The sequence below is a fragment of the Xyrauchen texanus genome, chromosome 35 (assembly GCF_025860055.1).
Source record: "Xyrauchen texanus isolate HMW12.3.18 chromosome 35, RBS_HiC_50CHRs, whole genome shotgun sequence".
Lineage (NCBI taxonomy): Eukaryota > Metazoa > Chordata > Actinopteri > Cypriniformes > Catostomidae > Xyrauchen > Xyrauchen texanus.
The window spans coordinates 12,832,381-12,857,792 of NC_068310.1; the positions used below are offsets into that span (position 1 = coordinate 12,832,381).

The following is a 25,412-nucleotide window of genomic DNA, read 5'->3' on the forward strand; positions in this document are numbered from 1 at the left end:
ATTAATACAGGTTTTAACTCTTTTGTAGTATTTATGTTCTTTTTAATAGTTGTTTCATGGGATGACACCATTAGAGTGGTCTGTCTCATTTGATCAAGTTGGACCCTGTTAACACTATCTCAGTTCTTCTTGTGCATGTGCAACTTAAGTACATTCATATGCTTTTTTTGTGGATAAATAATTTTATATAGCCTAATGATTGACCTAGAATCAGTTATCTTCATTATTGAAGCTGTGTAATTGTATTACCTAAATTTGAGTCCATTCAATTAACATTTTTAAGTTGAAACAACAACATTTTAATAGCAAATCTGAGTTAAGTCACTTGAGTCTTCTTGCAACTCGTAACCTTAACTTAAATAGATATGTTCATCCTATATAAACACCAAGTTAAGTGAATTTAAGTAATTACACAAGTTTTGGAGATACTATTACTCAATTCATTTGAGAGAACAAGTCAGCTTATCCCAACACTTTTACTACCATTTGACTCTGTGATGAAAAATGTATACATTCCTGTATCTACACATAGGAATCAAGCAAGTGTTAATGCTTTATAAATACAGACCTGATAAGTGCAGTTATAGTGCCTGTGCATTCCTCAAATGAGCTCATGAAATAAGGCAAAAATTCCCATCCTATACTAATATCTGCAGTTAAATAGGTCTTAAACATGCATGTAAAAGTTTATTTTTCAGTGGTTACATGATGTTGATATAAAGCTGTGTGCTAAGTATTTTAAACAGTCCTAAAATAATGGATTTCCCTACATACTGTAAATAACAAAATATCACACCAAGTGATATCCACACACAAATATTTAATTTCTCAAATTTCTTGCAACCAATCACTGACGAAGGTCATTTTAACCAGATAATGTCTGGATAGTTTTTTTCTGAATTTTGAACAGTATATACAGGTGTGTGTGTGTGTGTGTGTGTGTGTGTGTGTGTGTGTGTGTGTGTGTGTGTGTGTGTGTGTGTGTGTGTGTGGCGTGTATTTATCACTTTGTGGGGACCAAATGTCCCCATAAGGATAGTAAAACCCGAAATTTTTGACCTTGAGGGGACATTTTGACGGTCCCCATGAGGAAAACAGCTTATAAATCATACTAAATTATGTTTTTTGAAAATGTAAAAATGCAGAAAGTTTTCTGTGAGGGTTAGGTTTAGGGGTAGGGTTGGGTTTAGGGGATAGAATATAAAGTTTGTACAGTATAAAAACCATTATGTCTATGGAAAGTCCCCATAAAACATGGAATCACAACGTGTGTGTGTGTGTGTGTGTGTGTGTGTGTGTGTGTGTGTGTGTGTGTGTGTGTGTGTGTGTGTGTGTGTGTGTGCGTGCTATGCAAAAGTTTTAGGCACTTGTGAAAAATGGTTGCATTGCAAGGATTTTGAAAGATAATCTCATAAATATTTTCCTTTATCAATCAATGTCCAGTAAATATAAAAGGCTAAATCAGTATTTGGTGTGACAGCCTTTGCCTTCACAACAGCACCAATTCACCTAGGTACACCTGTAAAAATAATTTCTTGGGTGTTGGCAGATAAGATGTTCCAAGCTTCTTCTAATTATCCTATTTCAATTGCTTCTGTCTCTTCATGTAATCCAAGACTGACTTGATGTTCAGTGGGAGGCTGTGTGGGGGCCACACCATCTGTTGTACGGTTCCTGTACTTCTATTCTATTATATTCTATTCTGTTTGCAAAAGGAATGTTTGAGAGTCTAAAAATTATATGTCCTATTATACTGTATATCGTATATAGTATATAGTATATACATATACTGGATGGATGGATAGATAGATAGATGGATGGATGGATGGATGGATGGATGGATGGATGGATAGATAGATAGATAGATAGATAGATAGATAGATAGATAGATAGATAGATAGATAGATAGATAGATAGATAGATAGATAGATAGATAGATAGATAGATAGATAGATAGATAGATAGAACAAATTATAATTTAACAATTGAAATGATATGTTACATGTGATGACATTGTCATTGTCATCAAATGGTTGCATTCTTTCGTCAAGTGTTCATTCACGCTGGTCTCATGTTGCTATGCTCTGCTCTTGGAGTCATTACGGTAGCGCACGCCTTCAGTCCTGAGCGAAACTCTGCTATCTTGGTAGTGGTTAAAAGCTATTTTCCTGTCTAATACGTACCAGTCATGACCGTCTCACTCCACGTTGCTGAATCGTCCTAATACTTCATGTTAAGAACATGGGCTTTGATCTTGAACGTTTTGAGAGTCCCGTGGATCCTGAATTAATCTGTAAACTGTGTGGGAAAGTTTTAGAGGATCCTCTTACCACTCCTTGTGGACATGTTTTCTGCGCTGCTTGCGTACTCCAGTGGCTCTCCAAATCCAACATCTGCCCTGTCCAGTGTCAGAAGATCTCCACCAAAGAGCTGAACCACGTTCTGCCCCTAAAAAACATCATTCTCAAACTGGATATCAAATGCGATCACAGCGAACGAGGCTGCGATAGAATTATGAAGCTCCAACATCTGCCGGAGCACGCAGAAATGTGCACCTTCTCTCCGGTTACATGCAGAAATAAAGGATGCGACGTGGTGGTCAGTCTGAAGGACGTGGCATCACATTTGCGTGATAAATGCGAGTACAGACCGGTGGTAGTCTGTCAGGATGGATGCGGGCTGATGCTCACCCTCAAGGAGGAGTCGGAGGGCCACTGTTGTCTCCGAGCGCTTCAGATGCGAAATGGGATTCTCCTTGCCAAAGTGCAGGATTTGGAGAGGAAGCTGAAGCGCCAGTCCTTGAGGTTCAGTAACAGGGAGAGTTCTCTCCTTTCCAAACTATCTGCGCTCTGCTGCGTGCTGCACATGACAGCGCAGAGCTTTCAGAAGAAGATCACCGAGTACAAGAGCTGGATTGACGCCCTGTCAAACACCTGGAGCCCTCTGAATCAGGTAAATATATATCATGTGTGGAGAGTAGGCGTTAATGAAGTGAGACCAAGAACCTCTTACAAGGGCAGTCTGTTTATAGTTTATAGTTTATAAAGATTTTTTTAAATACGTATCTGTTTAAGTTTATATACAGTAGTTACGAAAATATTTGGGCACTTAAGCCAAACTTTGTTTGCAGATGCCGCTTGGTTTGATATTTTGCATCTAATACAATGGAATTCTTACATTTTAGGTGTGACCAAATATTCATTGGGGCCACAGTAATAAAATAGCTGCAGAAATGACTGTAAGCATATAGCTTAATTCTGGTAAGCTAATAGGGGTAACATTTACATCAATGATCCCTCTACTAACTAAACATTTATAAAGGGGGTTATTAATGACTAATAAGCATTGATACGAAGTTATAACAACATTAATAAAAAGGGCATATTTCATGGAATATTTAACTTATAATGTAGCGAGCCATTATACTTCACGTTATAAATGCTTATTAACACCTATTCAATATTAGTTACCTATGAAAATGCAGCTTAATGTAAAGTGGACACATATGAAAATTGTATTAAGGTGTTGCCAACATTAGAAACCTACTTAAAATTCAGTATATGGTTTAATGGTCATCAGGTTGTATTATTTGATATATGCTGTGAATGAGCATGGAGATCTGATAAGTGTTTTTGCAGAGGACTTTAGGTGACTAGGACTAAGTAAGTTGGGACAGCACTCGAATAGCAACATCTTTTGACATCGAGGTGACAAGGAAAGTGACAGAAATGAGTCAAGCCATTACAGTAATATATATTAGCATAAAATGACATAATCCCTCCTTTTAATCTCACTGTAAAAGTCTATTTTTGCTGCATTGTGCATAAATCATGAATTAGGGCATTTTAAATGTTTGATTAATTTAAGTATGAACAAGTGTATTTATTAAGCATTTACAACATGTGAGTTAAAATCCTCACTATTTGTGAAGTTGCCAATTTAATTCAAGATTTATAACTTCCACTGGACCAGAAATCCACATTTTTTTAACTGTGATATTTTCTGCCTTAAAACTCCATCTTCTCGAAGTTTATTTTCACAGTAATTTCACACATGATGCAGATCTAATGATCTTGAACTAATGATCTAGATGTGAACAAGAGATATAAAACTTGATCAACCTCAGTTTATTCATATTTAAACATTTATGTGTGGTTACACTGTCTCCCATCTTATGCAAGCTATCTGTGAATACATTGTGAAGACAACAAACTAGCCTAAATATGTAAGTTTAATGAAGTTGACTGGTGGAATGCCTTCCAGACTTAAGTACAAAAACAAACAATCACTTCTTGTCTCTGTTCATTCTGGATGAGTCACACATGTGCTTCACTAATCAAGAGCTCATGATACTGTTCTCACTCAATATGACTGATTCCTGCCTGCAGCTGCTGTTGCAACGGGGAATGCCAATGCTAAGAATTTTTGATAGACAAGTCACTTAAGTTCACAAGTTTTAAGGCTATCTTAAGTCTGTCATTCGTAAAGAAGAGAAATGTCACAAGCCTCGCCTTGCTTCTCATCAGGGCACATCTGCTTTATGACAGCTGATCAAACCCAGCTGCCGAGGTGTAGAGCAGCAGGATGTGTACAATCCACACTGACATTTTCATGTCTGTCATAAGGAATATTTGCAAATATGGATTTAACCTTACAGGCTTTTTCATCTGTACATAATGAAATCAGACTTATGCATGCTATAAGAGAATAATCCTCCATTGTCTAAGTTTAGTGATAAAGTGGAACAAGGCTAAATGCTCTCAGGGTTCATTTTCTAAATAACAACAAAAACAACCAAAGCACTTTCCAAAACACCTTCCATGGTACTGGTGTTTATGAAAGTACCTTGGAGTACCATAAAATACCGTGGTACACAAATTTTAGTGCCAAGGTATTACATTGATTTGGCGTAATGTAAAATAATTTTATATAATGTTGCAGGTTTATATAACTTATGAGAATTACTGAAAGTTTCACATATATTTTGGGATGAAAGGCTTGTTTATGATCTTCACTGTTGTTCGAGTTGATTAAAGGAATATTCAATACCTGCTCTCTCTCATTACCATCTCACTGCTCACCACTGCTGGGCGGGGCTATGGAAGTGATATGGTACAGTAGTAGTTTTTTTTTTTTTTTTTTTTGAACACAAGAACAGAACAAAAAAACAGAATACATCTATAATGGCATTGGTAAGTACAGATAAATAAGTATTAGGCAAGGCACATATCAGTTAAAATAAAAAAATAAAAAAATAAATAAACTTATATAAAATAAAAATGCAAATACAGAGGGGTCACTTTATTCCTCTTTTAAGAGCTCAAGGTCTCTTATTATTCCAGCCAATTTCTGGGCCTTTTTACTTTTCATACATTCCAACGCTGGAAAGAAATTACAAATTAAGTCTCTTTTAAATATAGAAAAATAAGGTTTCGTCTTCATACATTTTGACTTGTGAATAAAAAATGTGCCCAGTATCAACATTACATTAATAAGAAATTCATTTCTTTTCTCGTCCAACAACACTCCAAACATAACATGTTTCCTAGCAAAAGTGGGCAGTGACTGAATCTTAGATTCCAACCAATAAGACATATTTTCCCAAAAAGTATTTGAAGACAGACAAGAAAAAAAAAGATGATCAGTTGTCTCTATGTCAATTTGACAAAAAGTACAGGCATTTACTTCAAAATTAAATCGTTGTCTTAAAAATTCACTTGACGGGTATCCCATTGAATATTTTAAAATGAGTTTCCTTAGCTTTAGGAGCCACTGGAAAGCTAATATACTGTGTTCGCAATTTTCTAATAGTTTGTTTATCATAAGATTGCAAAACACAGTTATTATACAGAAGTGTCGGATATACTATAGAATTGAAACAAGAGCGGATAAGTTTGTTGGGAAGCATTGCTCTGAGGTCATTACCATTGAAGAGAAGGGATGGAAGCTCACAAGGTCCATCAAATATGTGGACAGAAGTGTTTTGTACAAGATTTATAAAACTTTTTGGAATCGCATTTAAGACACGCTCAAAATGTTTGCGTTCACATTGTATATTATATTTAGCACAAAAGTCTTTAAAAGTTAACAATCTCCCGTCTTCATCTATCAAGTGAAGAACTGACCAAATACCTTTCTCAAGCCACTCAAGAACACATAGAGACTTATATTTAGAAACAATAAATCTATTGTTCCATATTGGGATTCTATGTGGAGAAAAGTTGTGGTTATATAATAACTTCCAATATAATAAAATCTGTCTGGAAGATAATTTGATTGGCAGTCTGGAAACAGTGTCACATCTCAATAGAAAATCAATTCCACCCAATTTTCTAAATATACCTCTGGGAATGCAAAACCAGAAACTATTTTCATTTGTTATAAAAAATTTTAGCCATTTGACCTTTAACATACCATTTATACAATCGAAGTCAAAGGCTTGTAATCCACCATTTTCATAATCTTGTATAAGTCGTGCCCTCTTTATATAGTGCACACGTTTTCTCCATATATAATTGAAATTAATTTGATTAATGGTCTTAATAGCTCTATTAGAAATAGAGAGGCAAGATGCAGGATAGATACACCTAGAGAGACTTTCCATTTTAGTTAAATAAATCCTTCCAAAGATAGACAAATCCCTTTGCATCCATGCATCAAGCCTGCCTTTGCATTCATTCCATCTGTTCCAGACGTTTTGCTTTTCCATCATGACTTCATCCTTAGAAATGTTTATGCCTAAATATTTGATAGTCGACTTAATCGAATATTATATGCAATTTTAAGAGGGCATTCACGTATGGTAATAATTTCACATTTGGCAATATTAAGTTTTAAACCTGAGAATTTAGAAAAATAGCTAACTATCTCAATTACTTTAGGAACCTGATCAAGACCTTTTAAAAATAATGTTGTATCGTCAGCCAATTGACTAAGTATAATTTCCTGTCCAAACACATTTAATTTTTTAATACTTGAGTTTTTAATTAAGAGAGCCAACATCTCTGTAGCCAGAATAAACAATGAGGGTGAGTCAATCTCTTGATATCAAATCTGGGTGAAGTACCTGTTGGTAGGACCACTGAACTATTGGTATTTGTGTAAAATAACTGAATAATATTACAAAAATTTTCACCAAACCCATACATTTTCAAACATTTAAAAATAAACGAATGTTCTAACATATCAAAGGCTTTATAAAAATCTAAAAATAATATAACCCCATCATCCTCAATTTCTTGATTATATTCCAGCAAGTCCAAAACCAATCGAATGTTGTTATGTATAGATCGGCCTCTAATGAATCCAGTTTGTGTCTCCCCAATAATTTTGGATAAACCAAGTTTCAATCGATTATTATATATGTGGGTTAGTAATTTATAGTCAGTGTTTAGCAAAGTTATAGGTCGTAAATTGTCCAACAATCTAGAGTCTTTTCCTGGTTTGGGAATAAGTGTGATTAGGCCTTGTCTCATTGAATTAGGCAAAACCACGACTTTAGTAATTTCCTGAAAAACTGCAAAAACAAATTCCCTTAATAAATCCCAAAAATGGCGATAAAAATTAGACGTAATACCATCTGGGCCAGGTGATTTATCCAATGACAGACACATAACAGCAGAATCAAGCTCTTCAATTGTTAAATCTGCATCACATATTGTTTTGAATTGATCATCTATATGAGGAACAAATTCTCCAATTTTGTCAAAAAGGGAATTAGGGTCTAATATTGAAGAGGATGAAGAATATAAATCCTGATAAAAGTTGGCGATTTCTTTAGCTATCAGTTGTGAATTAGAACACTCGGTCCCATTAATAACTAATGTTTTAACAGAGTTTCTTTCTTGCCGCTTTTTAAGCAGAGTTTTTCTCCCCTTTTTCCATCCACTTAGCTCTTGATCTAATGTATGCTCCCTTAGCTTTTCTCATATAGATTTCATCCAACTGTGATTGCAAAAATAACAACCTTGATCTATCATCAATTAATTTGTTAGAATATTAATTTATCTCTTTAATAACAGAGGTCTCTTTTAAAGTATACGATTTGTTTAGCTGTTTACTATAAGAGATAGATAACTGTCGAACTTTGTATTTAAAGAATTCCCATGTACTTGTCCAGGAAACCAAGCTATTATCATTCAAAATATTTAAAACAGTATCTTTAACCAATTTCATATAATCTTCATTTCTAAGAAGGTTAGAGTTAAACTTCCAATAACCCTTGTTACGGAAAGGTTTATTTTTATGATATATCATCAATTCAATTGAACAGTGATCTGTTAGGGGAGCTGCCGATATACTAGATATAGTTTGATAAGGCAAAAAACTATGTGAAATTAACCAAAAATCAATTCGGGACTTGCAAGAAGCATCAGGTTTAAACCAAGAAAACTGTCTTAAATAGGGGTTTGACTCACGCCAGGGATCTATTAAACCTTGATTATTACAAAAGTTTTGTAATAATAAATTGTAATGATTTACATTATATTTAGTTGGCGACCTATCTAACCACTCATCATTCACCATATTAAAGTCACCACCCAATATTATAAAATCAGTAGCATACTTTGTTTTCATTTCCTCTAATATCAGTGACATTTCTGAAATTAAAGATTTGTTTTGGGATAAATTTGTTATAACCATACACATTTCCTAAGATAATGTAACAATTTTCAATTTTTTGAATGCAAAATAACCAGTGTCCATCCAAGCTAGATCTTGACTCGACAAGTTTCCCAGGAAAATTGTTAAACAGAAAAGAAACACCTCCTGAGCGAGTTGTGCCATGAGCAAATAAAATTGGTTCACCCTACTGACTAGACCAAAAAGTACGATCACTGCCACATGAATGAGTTTCCTGCAAAAGAACACATTGAGCTTTTCTTTCTTTACAAAACAGAAATGTAGCTTTTCTTTTTGTACTGTCTCTTAGACCCCTAACATTTAGTGAAAGAAAAGAAATGCAGCTAGTAAGTTTAAACATAGAACAAGAAAAAAAACAATATTAACAAAACACCATTAACAAACCCTTTTGGGAATAGAATAACTCTGGTTATAAGGATTTAACACAAAATTAAACAAAATAATATGAACTGATGCTCTGGCAGATACATTTTATATTCAGTTTTTATAGCTTACAGCCTCTTCATTGTTTCATGGCAGTAATCAGCCCACACTTTGATTTGTAGTTGAGATTAAACGGCCGTCGATGTATCCCAAAGGACCGCGATAGTACGCCTTCTTTCCGGCGCTTCTGGCTTCCTGGATGAGCGGCCAAAGAGCTGCACGAGCACTCCGGTCCTCGGCTGACAGATCCTCCGCGAACCTGATTCCACGTTCAGTGCACAGCTGCGAGTTCTTTGTAGTCTTCCAGAATTCGTCTCTATATTTACGCATGGTGAACTGAACAATCATTTGACGGTGTCTTCCACTCTCCTTTTTTCCAATCCGGTCTTCCAACTTCTGTGCCAGATGTGGAGCTATGGTACCCAAGAGTTCGGTCACCTCTTTCCGTGCATCCTCGTCAACATGCTCTTTCATCCCTTTAATACGAAGATTCCATCTCCGCTTATAACGCTCAAGCTCGGACGTTTTCAACCTTAAATCCTCATTAGACTTCTCAAGAACTGCGGTTTTCTTTTCCAAGAAGGCATATTTTTGCTTGTATTCCTTAATCTCCGCTGCATTAAACTCTACTGATTTGGAAATGTTCACAATCATGATGCTGTTTTGTCTAATTTTGTCTGCGATGTCTTCCAGCGTTCTATCTTGAGAGTCGAATCTTACCTTTAAGGAGTTAATCGCCTGCAGCAAAGCTGCATTGGAGATTTCACACTCGTCTGGTTTTACCTTTTTTTGAGGAGTTTTGGTTGGAGTAATGTGAGAAGCATCCCGTCGTCTTTCCTTTGGGTTCTCTCGTCCGTAATTATGATCCATTTCCATGGGTACACTTTGGGCTTTGTTTGCTGAATGGGCCATGTTCCCGTCAAAGTTTACTCTTTCAATTTAGAGCGTATCAAAAACAAATGAATGCAATAGTAACGTGTTTAATTGGTCATTAAGTTTCTGAGACTGGTTTATGAGAAGGTAGCAATAAAAAAAGTATAAATTGAAATAGTTCTGCCAGAGCTCAGCAAAACATGTGTGCCTAGCTCGCCATCTTGCCGGAAGTCCGGTAAAGTAGTAGTTGATGTGTTGTTGTGCAAATATCTACCACAGTGTGACATCACAATGTGGAGGAAGAAGAGTCATTTTGGTAGCTTGGTTTCAACAAGTTTTGAGCTCTGAAATTTATAGTATGTTTTTTTTCTCTCCAATTTGGAATGGCCAATTCCCAATGCGCTCCAAGTCCTCATGGTGGCGTGGTGACTCACCTCAATCTGGGTGGCGGAGGATGAATCTCAGTTGCCTTCGCATCTATCCGTCAATCCGCGCATCTTATTACGTGGCTTGTTGAGCGCGTCACCACGGAGACATAGCCCATGTGGAGGCTTCACGCTATTCTCCGCGGCATCCAAACACAACTCACCACACGCCCAACCAAGAGCAAACCATATTATAGCGACCACAAGAGGTTACCCAATGCGACTCTACCCTCCCTAGCAACCGGACCAATTTGGTTGCTTAGGAGACCTGGCTGGAGTCACTCAGCACGCCGTGGATTCAAACTCGCAACTCCAGGGGTGGTAGTCAGCATCAATACTTGCTTATTACAGGCCCCTCTTATAGTATGTTTTGATATTACAATGAATGGAATACAATTCATGTCAAAAGATCAAGGAAAGCTGAATTCCTTATGACATGATCCTTTTAATATCAAGGCATACCACTTGTAACAATAGAAAAAGTATAGTGTAATGGAACACATGGATTAAGAGGGTTAGTTGGTCTTTTAGCCTTAAAATGCACTTGTGCAGTCATTCCTAACTCAATCAACACCTCCATTATGAGCAAGAAAAACAAAATCAGCAACTAAGCCACATTTAAAGAGGTAATTGTAGCTCACATATTATGAACTCCTCATAATTCTCTCGAGTACATTGTGTGAAATACAAGCGTGGGAGCCATTCAATTCTCACATTGTGTCCAAGTTGAGAGGAGAGGCCAAGCTGTGGGTTTGGCTTCCACATCATTGCCTTCTCATCTCTAATCTAGTGGAGGACACTCAAAAGCTGTTTGCCTCTTTAGCACCTGTTCAGTTAATTGAAAGGCCATAGTTACAATCTTTTTCAGGTGTGTAATGCATGAAGATGTGGAGGGCCTTTAGTAGGGCTGCAATGGTACACAAAATTCACTGTTCAGTACGTACCTCAGTTTTGTGTTCACGGTTCGGTACAGTTTCAGTACAGCAGGGAAAACAAAGAATCTTTCTTTAAATTATTTATTTTGAAAACACATTGGTTGATGGCCAACAATTCTTATTGTGAAGGCTCATTTATACAAGACTGAACTATTTCTTCAATGAAAATGCAATTCAAAACTTAAGAACCTCTTATATGCGCATTATATAAAAACATAAATAATAATAAAAGTATAAAAGGACAATTGTAATAACTGTAACAAAATTAAGACATTAGCAGTGCAGATTTCTGTGTCTTTTACCTTTCAGCTCACCACTTGTACTTATCACTTAATTGTTTTAGTTTTTCTTTCAGGAAAATTAGAATATTGACATTATCAGTGAAGAGGGCAGGTCTTTTAGCATAGTACTGCCGCTCCCTATGCACATATTACGCAGTCTGCCTAAGGCACCAACTCCCTAAGGGGCATCATCATACCCTTGGGGGGCACCAGAAACTCCACTGGCTGCACATAATCGCATATTATTCGATATTCAAGGACCCGGTAACAGTTGTGGAACACGGTCGGTTACCTCGTGCTCGCACTTTCTCACCGCGCCCACACAATTTCTTGTGCTCCCGCACAAAAGACTGCAGTGGGTCTGCAAACTCTGGCTTATTTAAGTCCGACATATTTATATTTTGTTAGTTCCATCACAGTTGGGAAAAATAGTGATTTAGCTAGTATAATCTTCACATGCATTAATCAGATCTTCATTTTATAGTGTACCGTGTGATGCTCTGTTCTATTAGGTCTGGTTCCGCACGGTCCTGTATGCAATCTGTTTTCATTTTAGTTCCATGCTGTTTGTGTTGTTCGTTACATGTTGTTTTAATATTGGTTTCATGCATGCCAAGATATATAATGATTCGTGTGACTGCGTGTACTGTACCGAAGGCCCTATATCCATCCAATTTGGCGTGGATCCATGTACCGTTGGAGCCCTAGCCCTTAAAGACCCCATGAAATCAACATTGGAGTTTGTGGCTTTTAGTCCATGTCTTTTAGTTAACAAAATAATCTTTTAGTAGATGTGCATTTCTTTTTATTCAAGTGAAACAGGTAAGAAATACTGATGACTGATCTTGCACTCCACATTTTTGTCCACTAAAATGCTCTCTGGAATGAGAGTGTTCCTCCCCCAAATAAACACCTACTGCTCAAAAGCAATAGCAAGTAGGTTTCCAAGGCTTTGACTTAAAAAAAAAAAAAGGTAATTGGTTCTCATTGACATGTTCCATCCCAACGTCCTGTTTCAAAAAGAAATATGTCAACTAATGATGGGAGAAACAAAGCTTTTCCTTTTAGGACAATTTACAATATCTTTAAATACAGAATCTTTGCAGAATATGTATGTATATTGTATGTTTTGGTGGAATTTAAAGATTAGGGAACTAAAAATGTACTGAATTCCAATCAGCAAATCTAAAAAAAAACATCGCTAATGTTTCCTACACACTACACGACTCTCAAAGACATCGTTTCGTGGTACCGTTCATATTACACAACTGTCTGTCTTGTCATGGAAGTCGTAGTGTTTTCAAATTACACGAAGAATCGGTGACAGGCGTGAAGACGTTACAAAACATTTCACTATTGACAAATCCACGATGACTCCCCGATGTAAAGTGATTTGGCCAGTTTAATACATGCTCCAAAATATTGGTTTGAAACAGAAGATTTGTAAAGGGTTCAAAGCTTTATAAAGCAATTTCCCATCTCTAACGTCATCACAGGAAAGAAAACTTCATCGGATCTTTAAGTACCGTTAAACAAGGTGGATAAAACCATTTACTTTCCTTAAGAGGGAGTTCATCAAACTATTTATTGATTTGTTTATGCAAAGTACCCGATTGAAGCTAGTGAAACATGAAATACATTTCTAACTGAGTGTAAATTTTTAGTTTTTTGACACTTTTTTGTTCTTTCTAAGGAACAAGAGGATCATGGGGATCTCTGTGACGGGATCTATATATCCAAGGTTGTGGAAAATGGAGCAGCTGACAAAGGAGGACTACAAATTCATGACAGGATCTTAGAGGTTTGCCAGTGACAGTGATTAGAATTTGCTTAGTTTTTGGCTGTGAAATTGTGCTCACATTGAAATGATTTGAAGCACCCAGCACACTCTCACTGAGGAATTGAGAAATATTGATTTGTATAAACTAGCTAAATCGTATGTAATCATACGATTTGGGTAGTCTGAATTCATATTCGTATTGACTTTTACAACAGCCTGGTGACTCTCCCTCGTCTCCTTCTAAAATGGGACAATTAGAATACTTCTTTCCATCATACTCAACATGCTCTTTATGCTTCAAATCTTCCTTAAAGGCTGTACTCTATGGTTAGGTTTAGAAATGGGGTTTGAGTTGGGGCATAAAATTCATAAGCATGTAACGTATGACATGTGGAACTTTTGCTTACTTATGCATTAAACATCTGGGTATTTGCACATCTAGAATTTATTAGTTCGCAAGTTAATTTAATCCTGTAGTGAGGATAGTGTAAAAGGGTCACCAGATAGTGTCACCAAGACAATCACTAGAGAGATGAAATCCGAATGAGATAGACATCATACCGTTAGTCTGAGCTCCTCAACTGGTGACGGTTTTACATTCTGTCTGTTAGATTTGTCAGATCTAGTCAGACTAACAATGTTGGCACCATTGTAGATTGATTTCACACTGGGCAGACCCCTTTAAAAAGGGTGTTAGACTTTGCTTACTGCACTGCTGTTTCTTTCATTCATATCTAGCAGTGACTTATGCTTTCATCTAAAAATAGATAAAGCTGTCTATAAAAGGCACATAATAGGCACTTTCACACATATATCCTTTTCCATAAATGTAACCGTATTTTCCATCCATGTGTTTATTGAACAGATCCTGCAATTTGCCAACATAAGAAGTTGTAACTTTGCTGTTAAAGTTCTATGTTGATGCTATGTGTGAACAAAGCCATAAGATTTTGAGCACGAATGAGTTTAGGATGCTCTGACGGAAAAGTCTGAAGAAGGGAATCACACAGTTCTGAATGGATTGATGCAATTACTCTAGACCAGGGGTGCCCAATAAGTTGATCGCGATCTACCAGTCGATCGCAAAGGCAATGCTGGTAGATCGCACAACATTTTTATGTGCTTTCGTAAAATTTTTATACAAATAAATATAATGTCTTTCCTTCTTTTAGTATCTGTCTGACTTGAACTTGACGAGTAAATTTTGACCAGGCGAGATTTTTGAGATTTCCTGCTCAGCTTTAAAAAGGTCATTTTCAGCAAATGTTTTAACAGAATTTTTGTGCTGATGTATGAATGGTAGCAATTAGGGCTGTCAATCGATTACAAATTTTTATCGAATTAATTACATGGTGTCCTGATTAATTAATCACGATTTATCGCATATACAAATATTTGCTGAGACAGCCCCTCATATAACAATAATTCAATATATAATGATCATACATATTTATATCAATATATAATTGTACAGTTATATATATATATAAATAAAATTCAGATAATTAAAATGCATTACATTCTTAATCATTGAGAAGACAATTCAAAAAGCGGCTTTAGAATACAATGTATAGTTTACTACCATATTATTGATCATAAGTCAATCATTGGCATACAGTTCACAGAAATCCATTTCACAAGTTAATTTGTCAGTTGGAGATTTATTATGAGGGCTTGTTTAAGGACCCGTCAATTTACACCTGCGTCAGGTGACATTTTTTTTATTTGTTTTTATTAATGCTTACAAAACATATACATCTAGAGCCAAGAGGTATATTAAAACAAACAACAACAAAAGGGAAAATAAATAAACAGTTAATAATAATAATAATATCAAATTGTTTACATATTTCAATACACTTTACAGCTTTCTTGTTACTCAAATTGGAAATGATTCTTAGGTATTGCTGAATCTCTGAATTAAAAATTGAAACTTATGGTTTATAACCACCATACTTACATTTATGAATACTAAACGTTGCCAACAAAAGAAGAACATTAATCAAATAATATTCCTTATGAAGAGACATGTCATAGCTAAAAAAAACCGAAACATTTTCAAAACAAAGTTGAAAGCTGGGAATAATATGATCTCTAACAATCTTGCAGAAATCAGACCAAAAACAAGTCGAGGTGGGACAACTCCAAAATAAATGAAAAAATGTTTCCGCCTGCAGACCACAAAATGTACAGAATATATCGACATCACAATTAAATCTCTCTACAAGAAAATAATTAGTGAGATTATAAATACGTTTGAAGGAAATTTAAAAAAGATTAAATATTTATGGGTAATTTCCAAATTTTTCACCATCTCAATTCAGCATCAGACATGCTTGTGTAGTGTCTCGGGTGCATCGTAAACATAAAATGTTTAGGTCACTGTGTCAAGTAAAATATAATTCAATACTCAATCTTGAAACACATCTTGAGATCCCTTAGTTCGCATTTGCGCTCCTTCAAGTGTTTTGAACGCAATGCATGTTTGTGTTGTTCAACTGAAGTGTTTTCTTCACTGTATAAACTGCGTGTTGCTCATACAGCTGAAACTTCACTTACTGCCCTCTGGAGTAAACAGGTGGTAATACAAGCTTGCATTTCACAGGACTCTTCCTTATTATTTTCCGGGGGAAGTGCGATTAATTGCATAAATTGTTATTAACGTGTTATTTTTGGTAAAATTAATCGCACTGAATTAACACGTTAAATCGACAGCCCTAGTAGCAATACATATAAAAAACTAAAAACATCATCATGTCATTAATGGTTGTTGCTCATGTGTTCATTGAGTGGCCTCTTGTACGAGCAGAGAATGAAGATTTCTGTCTTGACTCACGTTGTATCATGTGAGCTCTTTGCTTCTGGTCTGAAGTGATGAACATAACAATGGCAAAAGTGCCTTTTGAAATCTGTGCATCACTCTCAATGTGTTCCCAAAGAATACAAGCCACAACAGCTAATTTTAAACAGTAAGTCATCCATTTAGCTTTTGTGATGTCTCAGGGCATCTCTTTGTACGCAAAGGTGTAGTGGAGCAACAACAATTGATTCAGACTCAGAGATAGATAAGCAGAATGTTAGGAACTGACAACTTCATTTACCATTCACCTTCATTGAATCTTTTTTCCATACAATGAAAGTGAGTGGCGACTGAGAATGAACATTCTGCCTAATATCTCCTTTTGTGTTGAACAGAAGATGGTAAAAGCATAAGCATGTTGATGATATCCTGTAAGTCTGGAAAAACAAACTATTCAAATATTTAACTTCTGAGTTAGTATGCACTGTCATGACAGCTGCAAGCATGTTATTTTCCTCCCTCAGGTTGTGGCTATGAAAGCATTCCTTCTGTGATATTTTCATTAAGGGCACACTTGAGCAGTGAAAACAATCACAGCATGCCAATTCAGAGGTTGAGATCACCAGCCGAGGAGGTCAACTTCTGCAGGACAGGGATGATATCTTAGCCAGCTATGTGTGTGCAACACGCTTTGAACTCACATCTCACATTTGGAGGTACGTTACATCCTACAGGAAATCTAGGCTGGAAGAAGGGAATTTGGGAAGTAGGAGATATAGAAAATTCCTTCTGGATCTAGACTTTCTAGACTTCTGTAGAAAATGTGAGTGATGATTGCCTGTGTAAAACTCGCCGCCACCATGCAAGTGTGTTTTACAATAATAGATGGGTGTGCAACAAAGTCTCATTTAAATGGTCCACATATCAGAGCTGTGGCAGATGCTTTTGAGCTCATAATGTTAAGTGCTTGCATGTTTTATTGTCCCTCTCTCGCTCCTCAACAATTCCCTGTAACTTTTAAGTCTTCTCTAATGATAAAAAGGCAAATATCAATAAAACTAATATCATATACCGTCTCAAATATGCACATATCACGTTAAAACATATGTAATAAACCAACCTCACACAACTTCAGCAGATCCAGAATCCTGTAGAGTGTATAAATCTATAAATCTTGTATAAATGTATCAATCTAATGTATAAATCTTCCTCTGAAGCATGTATTTTAACAGTCTCTCCTCAACAGTTCCCTTTATCTTTTCAAATGATGAAAGGCAAATATCAATAAAACTTCTATTATATGCCATCTGCAAATATGCAGATATCTTATTTAAAAAGATTTCATTCCAAAATCTCACGAAAATCGTCGAGGTTACTGTTGTAACCTCCATTCCCTGATGGAGGGAACGAGACGTTGTGTCGAATGAAGCAACACTAGGGGACTTTCTTGAAGGCCTCGGTTACCTCTGAACTTGAGAAAAGGCCAATGAGATATTGGCAGACAGAATTTGCATGTCCCTCCCCTGGACAACCATGTACGTGAGCTGCTGACGCAGGTGCAGGCAGGCAGTTGCGTGCCAAAGCAACAGTTCCTGCAGCACGTCGGGGGTCAGGACTACCCAAGTTCAGATCTTTGGCCTGGTGGGTTTGCAGGAGGACGGAGGGTTCCAGTCCAACCCCATGCTCAAGGCGGCTCGGTCAATCATGTCGACCATCTGGGCGTCAGCCTAAGACTGGGCGTGCCGACCCGAAGGCAGCAGTCCAGTCCAGACGCCGGGATGCTCTCTGATGCAGCAGCAAATTCGACATCCAGCTCAGCGGGTCCGAGGGAGAAGTCAGACTAGCCGTGAGGCGAGCCGCTCTCACCTGGAGCCTGGATGGAAGTCAACGAGCGTGCCGGGTGGTGGGTGGTTCATGTGGATCTACCCGGAAAAACCGAGCCCGCTGCCCTCCCCCAAATCCCCTCCATCGTCAGCTGGGTCATCCTCAATCCCGTGGAAAGAAGGAGCGACTGTGACGGGGGGCGGCTGGAGTAGCGTTCCTTTTTAGGAAAGAAAGCCGTGACCGCAACGTTGCCATGGTTAAGTTCTCGCAGTGAGAAGAAGAACCATCCACAAACGCCGCCTCCGTCTGATCACGGCCCAGACACACAAGGCAGCGTCTATGACCTTTAGGAGCGAAGAGATATCAACCGCATCCAGGAACTACACAGGGGCGGAAGGGCATCTTTAAAAAGACGCATCCTGAAAAGGACGTTCAACGCCTTGTTCAATGTGCTCTTTAAGACAAATAAACTCTTTTTGAAAAATATTCTGTTTTAGAAGCGCTGTCGAAGCGCCCAGGGGCAAAGCTGCACAAAGCTGTGCTGAGAAGGAGAAAGCTGCTGAGTGTAGATCCAACAGCAACGCTCTGCAGACGTGAGTGGAACAGAAGTGATCTCAGCTTGCTGATCGCACAGCCACTCGGCTTCAAAAGTTCAAAACCTCGTCAGCATCAAAAGTTCCTCATTCACAAATGATCCAGGCCATTTAAATTGTCAGGAGACTGTTGCTCGCACTGGATCGCGTGAATGCAACTTCAAGGCTGCGTCCGAAACCTGGAAAAGGCTGCCTCCTAATGTGCTTTTCAAACTGTTTGGAGACCAGTTTCCTTAAGGGTTCCATTTATTCAAAACAGATGTCAGTTAATATATATATATATATATATATTAGCAATTTTATGTTTGTTATGTACTATATTAAATTGTGTGATATATCGGCATTGTATCAGACTATTAGCCACCCTGCTCTCTGGATATTGGCATCGGCATTGGCCATTTAAAAAACCCATCTCGGTCGACCACTAGTTGCTAGTGCATTCCTACTGACCCAAGGCAAATGAGTCTCTGTGATATTCTGGTCCTAAGAAATGGCTCGGGTCGGACCTTCACTGTAAGTTAAGGGACATTTTTGGACATTTTATCATCCACTAAGCAAACATTGTGACACTATGAGTGCATAAAAAGAGAGCACACCTCTCCTCAACAATCCACATGTTTTGAGGTATCATTGCAGCAGGACGAGTTATGCAGTGAAGTTTAACAAGTAAGACTAGGTGTTTGTTCCAGTCCCTAACCCTAAGGATGAGCAGTAGTATAGTGATAGTTATGTGTGAGCAATAGTCAAGAGTGTCAGTCTAGATCTGCCAAGCCTCTTAAAAGAATATTCCAGGTTATTTGCAAGTTAAGATTGTAAAAATAAATGGCATATAATCTATGGTGCAATTTGTTTGTTTTTGCTAAGTTTTGTTTTATTTTGTTTTGTTTCAGCATCCTGTTAATAGAACTTAAAGGAATAGTTACATTATATTTATATGTTACATTTACACTTGTTTTTCAGAACTTGTATGACATTCTTTCTTCTTTGGGACACAAAAGGAGTTATTTATAGCAAATAAATATAGTAAAAGTTGCAATTTTCCATCTAATGAAAGTGAATAGTGACCACAGCAACAGAGACAAGCAAGACAGTTTTTCAATTTTTAGCCTGATTCTTAGACTGCTCTGATTTTGTGTGCTCTTTTTACCATCTAAAATATGGTAAAAAGATATCCATCAGAGAAAGCCTATGGGACCAAAAAAGAACGTTGTCCTTGTCCAGCTGCAATAGGCCCTTGTTAAGATATTTTCTGATGTTCACTTGACCTGGGCGCTTTACATTTCTCTCACGATTTCTCTCAGTTTAGTTCAGAAATGGTGTTAAGCCTCCTTTAATCATTATGCTCTGTGTTTATGCAATGTAAGCCCTGACACCGCATTTCTCCTCAAATCTCAAACTCCTGCTTAGCATAATTTAATTACATAATGAATGAGATTAAAGATGCAGGAAAAAGCATCAGAAAGGATAATGAAAAGATTAGAGGAATTAGGAAATGGGCTGCTGACAATGGTCAGCAAACCGAACAGGAAGCTGCAGGCAATGAAGGTAATTCAAACTCGTAATTTCTTTCACGCTGGGTCTTAGGACTGAATGCTGTGCTGTTAACAATTGATTTTAATATTGCATAATGCATTTGTTACATAATGCAGTTCAGTTGTTATTTCAAGTAAGTGGTCTTGCCTATGGCAGGATGTTTTTTTTATTTTTTTTTATCTAAATGTCAAATTTAAATGTTATTTAATTTCTTGAGATTCATTTGAGCATGTGCTTTATCTGACACAGCAAAGATGGAATTAAATTGGTAGTTTTCTTGAAATCTGATGTGCGACTACACACAGCTGCAGTGAAAGTTTTACTTGACTCTGAAAATGAAAAAAAATAAAAACAGCAATTAATTCAGTCTTGATTAAAAAAATGTTTTTTCGGGGACATATCTGGGATTGCATAATTCAAAACTTCACAGACATGTGAAATGTTGGTGTTATGTGGTTCTGTTGGGCCAGCTGAGGACACGTGGTAGCTTTGGCCCATTTTAGGCACTGTTTTGACCACTTAGTCAGTCTCCTATTATTGAGGTATATTCTTTTCATCCAACCCTTTAGACTGAGATCAAAATGCATTAATGGAGTGTTGGGAAGGGAACATGAAAAACTGCATATATCTGTCATTCCTGTTATGCCTCACCTTTTAAGTTCTGTAACTTTAAAATAAAAACAAAACACATTATTATAGTTGTGTTGCAGTTTAAGGAAGTATTTCTATAAAAGGCCATACATCACTCACATGAGGGTGTCAACAATTTAATTTTGATATTTTTAAGCCAACTTTACACATTTTACTAATGTCATAGCAATTTATTTATTCATTTAACAGTCTGAACATGTTATATAAAACATCACAGAATTCATAAAATTGTTTATGATGTTTGTGCTGTAGGTTTCCCTCAAAAAATTAGGTCACTTCCTGATGAATGATATCATGAAGGATCTGACTTTTGTTAGTTAAAGGGAGATTACTAAAGACTGGATGGAAAGTGAAATTGAAGACATGGGAAAAACCTATAAATTGATTGCCAATTAAAACAACATTCCCAAGAAAACATGTTTTGTTTGAATGATTTTAATTAGAGACAGGAAAAATATATACTGTATGTATTTCTTGGATATATTCCGGATTCTTAATAAACGGACAGTTTTTCATGGTAAAAATGCATGTGGTCATGTAAACGCAATAAACAGCATTTCTTTATCGGTGTAAGGTCATAAATGGCTTAAGTATAAACTGATTTTTGCCCATTAGGGTGATTTTGCATAGCATGTAAACACCTTAACCGGCGTTCTTACCCTCATACAATGGGCACACGTGTTGAGCGCATGCCTCTTCATGATTTGGAGTGAAAAGCAGAGAATAATTTAATTCAAATGTCATGTAAATGCAGATTTCTTGTCTTGTCAGATTTAAAAAAATATATATTTTAGAGCGTACTTATCGTGTTGGTGTGCATGTAGACGTGCTCAATGATTGACAGGCAGAAAGACTTCTGATTGAATAAACAAAAGATCAAATCTTTTGTCAGCTGTTTACTGAGCCTAGGGCTGTTACAGAGACAGCTGTGATATTTATTGGCACATACAGTGCATTCATAAAGTATTCAGACCCCTTAATTTTTTCACATTTTGTTATGTTGTAGCCTTATGTTAAAATGCTTTAATTTTTTTCCCACATCAATCTACATTCCACACTGTAAAGCAGTCAATTAACTTAAACAAAAACAAACACACACACACATGACGGACATGTCCATAAATGATCTCTCTCTCCCGCACAATCCTCCGCAGTTGGCCTTTATCCCTCTCTGAGGCTTGATTAGCCTGATAAGGGTGGAGGAGGGGTGGGCAGAGCCATTGTAAGAGGAGTCTCTGGTATGGTGAACCACTGAAGGAGTCCAATCATCCAGGACTTTTAGCCTCGAGCCTCTCACGGCTTCGCCTTCCATGGCTTTGCCCCTCAAACTCTTTCAATATACTGTATAAAATATTAAATAAGCTTTTTTTAAGGTGTGTAGAATCACAACCCGTCCCCGCACTCCGCCCTGCCACATACACCCAATAATGACAAAACAAAAACACGTTTTTTGATAACTTTGCAAATGTATTCAAAATAAAAAAACTGAAATATCACATTGACATAAGTATTCAGACCCTTAAATCAGTACTTAGTTGAAGCACCTTTGGCAGCGATCACAGCCTCAGGTCTTTTTCGGTGTGATGCGACTGTGACAAGGCAGACAAGGAATGAGGATCTAAACACAGCTTTAATAAAACAAAGATAAACAAAGAAACTCTGAATAAAAGGAAACAAAATATAGGGAATCAAGCACAGAGCATTAAACAATACATGTGTAGACTGACAAAGAAACCAGGAGAAAAAAGGGCTTAAATACACAAGGAAAAACAAGGGAATGAGGAACACCTGGGGAAACATTTAGGGGGAAAACAGTCATGAAAGGAAACTACAAAGGACTACAAAACCAACAGGAAACAGGAACTAAACAAGAAAAGCAAAGCACAAAAACAGTGAATACGTGACCTTTAAGGAGCGGAATCCAGACGCTCCACAAAAAAAAACTTCCATAGGGGGTGGGGGGAAGTGGGAAAAAGGCAGTTTAAGGGGCCAGAGCAGAGCAGATCAGAGCCAAAGCAGATCAGACAGAAGCCAGGAGACCAAGGACACCAGAGAAGATTAGATGGACACCCAGGAGGCCAAGGAGACCAGAGCAGATCAGGCAGACAGCCAGGAGACCAAGGAGACCAGAGCAGATCATTTACATTTACATTTATGCATTTGGCAGATGCTTTTATCCAAAGCAACTTACAGTGCACTTATTACAGGGACAATCCCCCCGGAGCAACAGGCGGTGGCTGTGGGGGTCGAACCAGCGACCTTCTGATTACCAGTTATGTGCTTTATTCCACTACACCACCACCACTCCATATCAGGTGGATGACCAGGAGACCAAGGAGACCAGAGCAGATCAGGCAGATGGCCATGTGACCAAGGAGACCAGAGCAGATCAGGCAGATGGCCATGTGACCAAGGAGACCGGAGCAGATCAGGTGGATGGCCTGGGAGGCCTGGGAGGTGGCCACAGGACAGGGACTGGGTCCGGCGGCGGAGCCGCTGGAGGAGGGGTGGGCAGAGCCATTGTAAGAGGAGTCTCTGGTATGGTGGACGGAACCACTGAAGGAGTCCAATCATCCAGGACTCTTAGCCTCGAGCCTCTCATGGCTTCGCCTTCCATGGCTTTGCCCCTCAAACTCTTTCAGTATACTGTATAAAATATTAAATAAGCTTTTTTAAGGTGAATATCATAAAGTATTAGTTTTAGTATTAGTATTAGTCTTTTATCATAATATCACAGTTAAAGTTGCTGTAAGCGATTTTTATTTTTACTAAATGACATAAAAATGCCTCTATTACCTAACAGATATCACTGAAATATAGGGGTGGTAGAAACAAATAAGGTATTTCTTCCTAATGCTGAGTTTACACTACACAATTTTAGCCCTGATTTTTGCACTCCCATAAATGGAGATCGTAAATGGAGATCGCCAACAAAAGCCCAAAATCAGAGGCAAATCGTTGCTCGCTCTGTGAGTAACAATTGCTATGTGTGAATTTTGAAAGACATGATCTGGGAGATGTGCCAATGCATCGCAGATGCTCGAGAGATATCAAACAGGTAAATATCGAGACATGTCTGCAACTCCAAGTCCTGCAGTGTGAAATGTGTTTTGACTGGAAATGACATCAGCGATGACCTAAGCCAATGAGAGAGCTCCCGGAACCCAGTATTGTCATGCATCTATTTGTATGGTGAGCACAATAATATAGTTTTAATCAGAATAAATTGGCTCAAATAGATTTTCTGTCAGAATAAATTCACACAAATACGTACTTGTCGAGCCACAACAACAGCCTGAGTTAACTGCAAAATTATTTATTTACCTCCAACTCTCTCTGCAGAACAGACAATCATTGCTGCCAGAATCTTCCCAACCATTCTATCCATATTCTTTTCTTTTTTGTTTTTTCGCTGCAAATCAGCGCACAAACAACTTGGATCACAAGACCACCATTTGTAGAGGGAAGAACTCCAGTCTCATGCATGATCTTATGTAATTTCCTGTTTCACTTCATTGGGGCGGCTCAGGTTGTAGAGCGGGTTGTCCACTAATAGCAGGGTTGGTGATTCCTGGCCCACACAACTCCACATGCCAAAGTGTCCTTGGGCAAGACACTGAACCCCAAGTTGCTCCCAATGGCATGCTAGCACCTTGCATGGCAGCTCCAATTCACACATTGGTGTGTGAATGTGTTTGTGAATGGGTGAATGAGATACAGTGTAAAGCACTTTGAATACCGCTAAGGTTAAAAAGGCACTCTATAAGTGCAGACCATTTACCATTCACTTCTCTTGTGCATTTTGTGGTGAAATGTAGTTTGGAGACCAGACAGAGTTTGGATTCTTCCTAGTGAAATGTTTTGTAATGTGTGATACCCTGTTGCCAATCCCTCGTGTAATGTGCAAACCACAGCATCATCAAGAGACCCCATTATAGACAGAAAATTGTGTAGTGTGAAAAGAACATCAATCCAATGACTTTGAAAATCAGATTGTGTGTGGGCGACATACAGATCTTAAAACATTCCTTTGTAATTAATCATCAAATTATGCTCGTTTCATTTATACTATCACATGTGAGAGAGATTAAGAGAGTAAGAGATTATCTGATGTTAATATTATGTGTCACTGGACAAATACACACTTGGATTAAATTTTTGGATTGGCAAATGTGGGATTTAAATGTAAATGCAGACGTGAATCCCCTAAATTATCATTCTGTGTTTACAGAATACAATAGTCACTGCCAGAATTAAAGTGATCAACATAGTGATAGCAACACTGTATGATCTGGAAACAAGAAACATGGATGCAACAGATTAATTTGTTTGGTGTTTGCTCATTTTAACTAAAGGAATATTAGTGACCAGAGACGTATTAACCAGTGGCGTTACTAGAAGTCCTCCAAATGAAGTCAAAATATAAGAATTTATATTCAAATAAAATTGTAATTAACAAAAAGCTACCGCCACAATACAAAGTATTTCACACAAATATGTGGCTGTCACATTATTTTAAATGATGATGGAGAATGCTTCCAATAATATGGCCTGTTGGACTGTACACACTATGCAGATTTAATGTTGGTTGTCACTTCCCTAAATTATAGGGAATAATAGTTATAGTTATAAGATACTTCAAATGTAATAT

The 25,412-nt window shown here is 37.4% G+C and overlaps 1 protein-coding gene across 1 annotated transcript in view; it reads left to right on the top strand.

Moving 5' to 3' along the window:
• Positions 1–2,241: 2,241 nt before the first annotated feature.
• LOC127628788 (E3 ubiquitin-protein ligase PDZRN3-B-like) overlaps positions 2,242–25,412 on the top strand; it is a 46,839-nt gene continuing 23,668 nt past the window's right edge. The window contains exons 1-2 of the mRNA XM_052105675.1: positions 2,242–2,952; positions 13,274–13,381. Of these exons, the coding sequence (XP_051961635.1) occupies positions 2,242–2,952; positions 13,274–13,381 (819 nt within the window). The remainder of the gene's footprint in view (positions 2,953–13,273; positions 13,382–25,412) is intronic.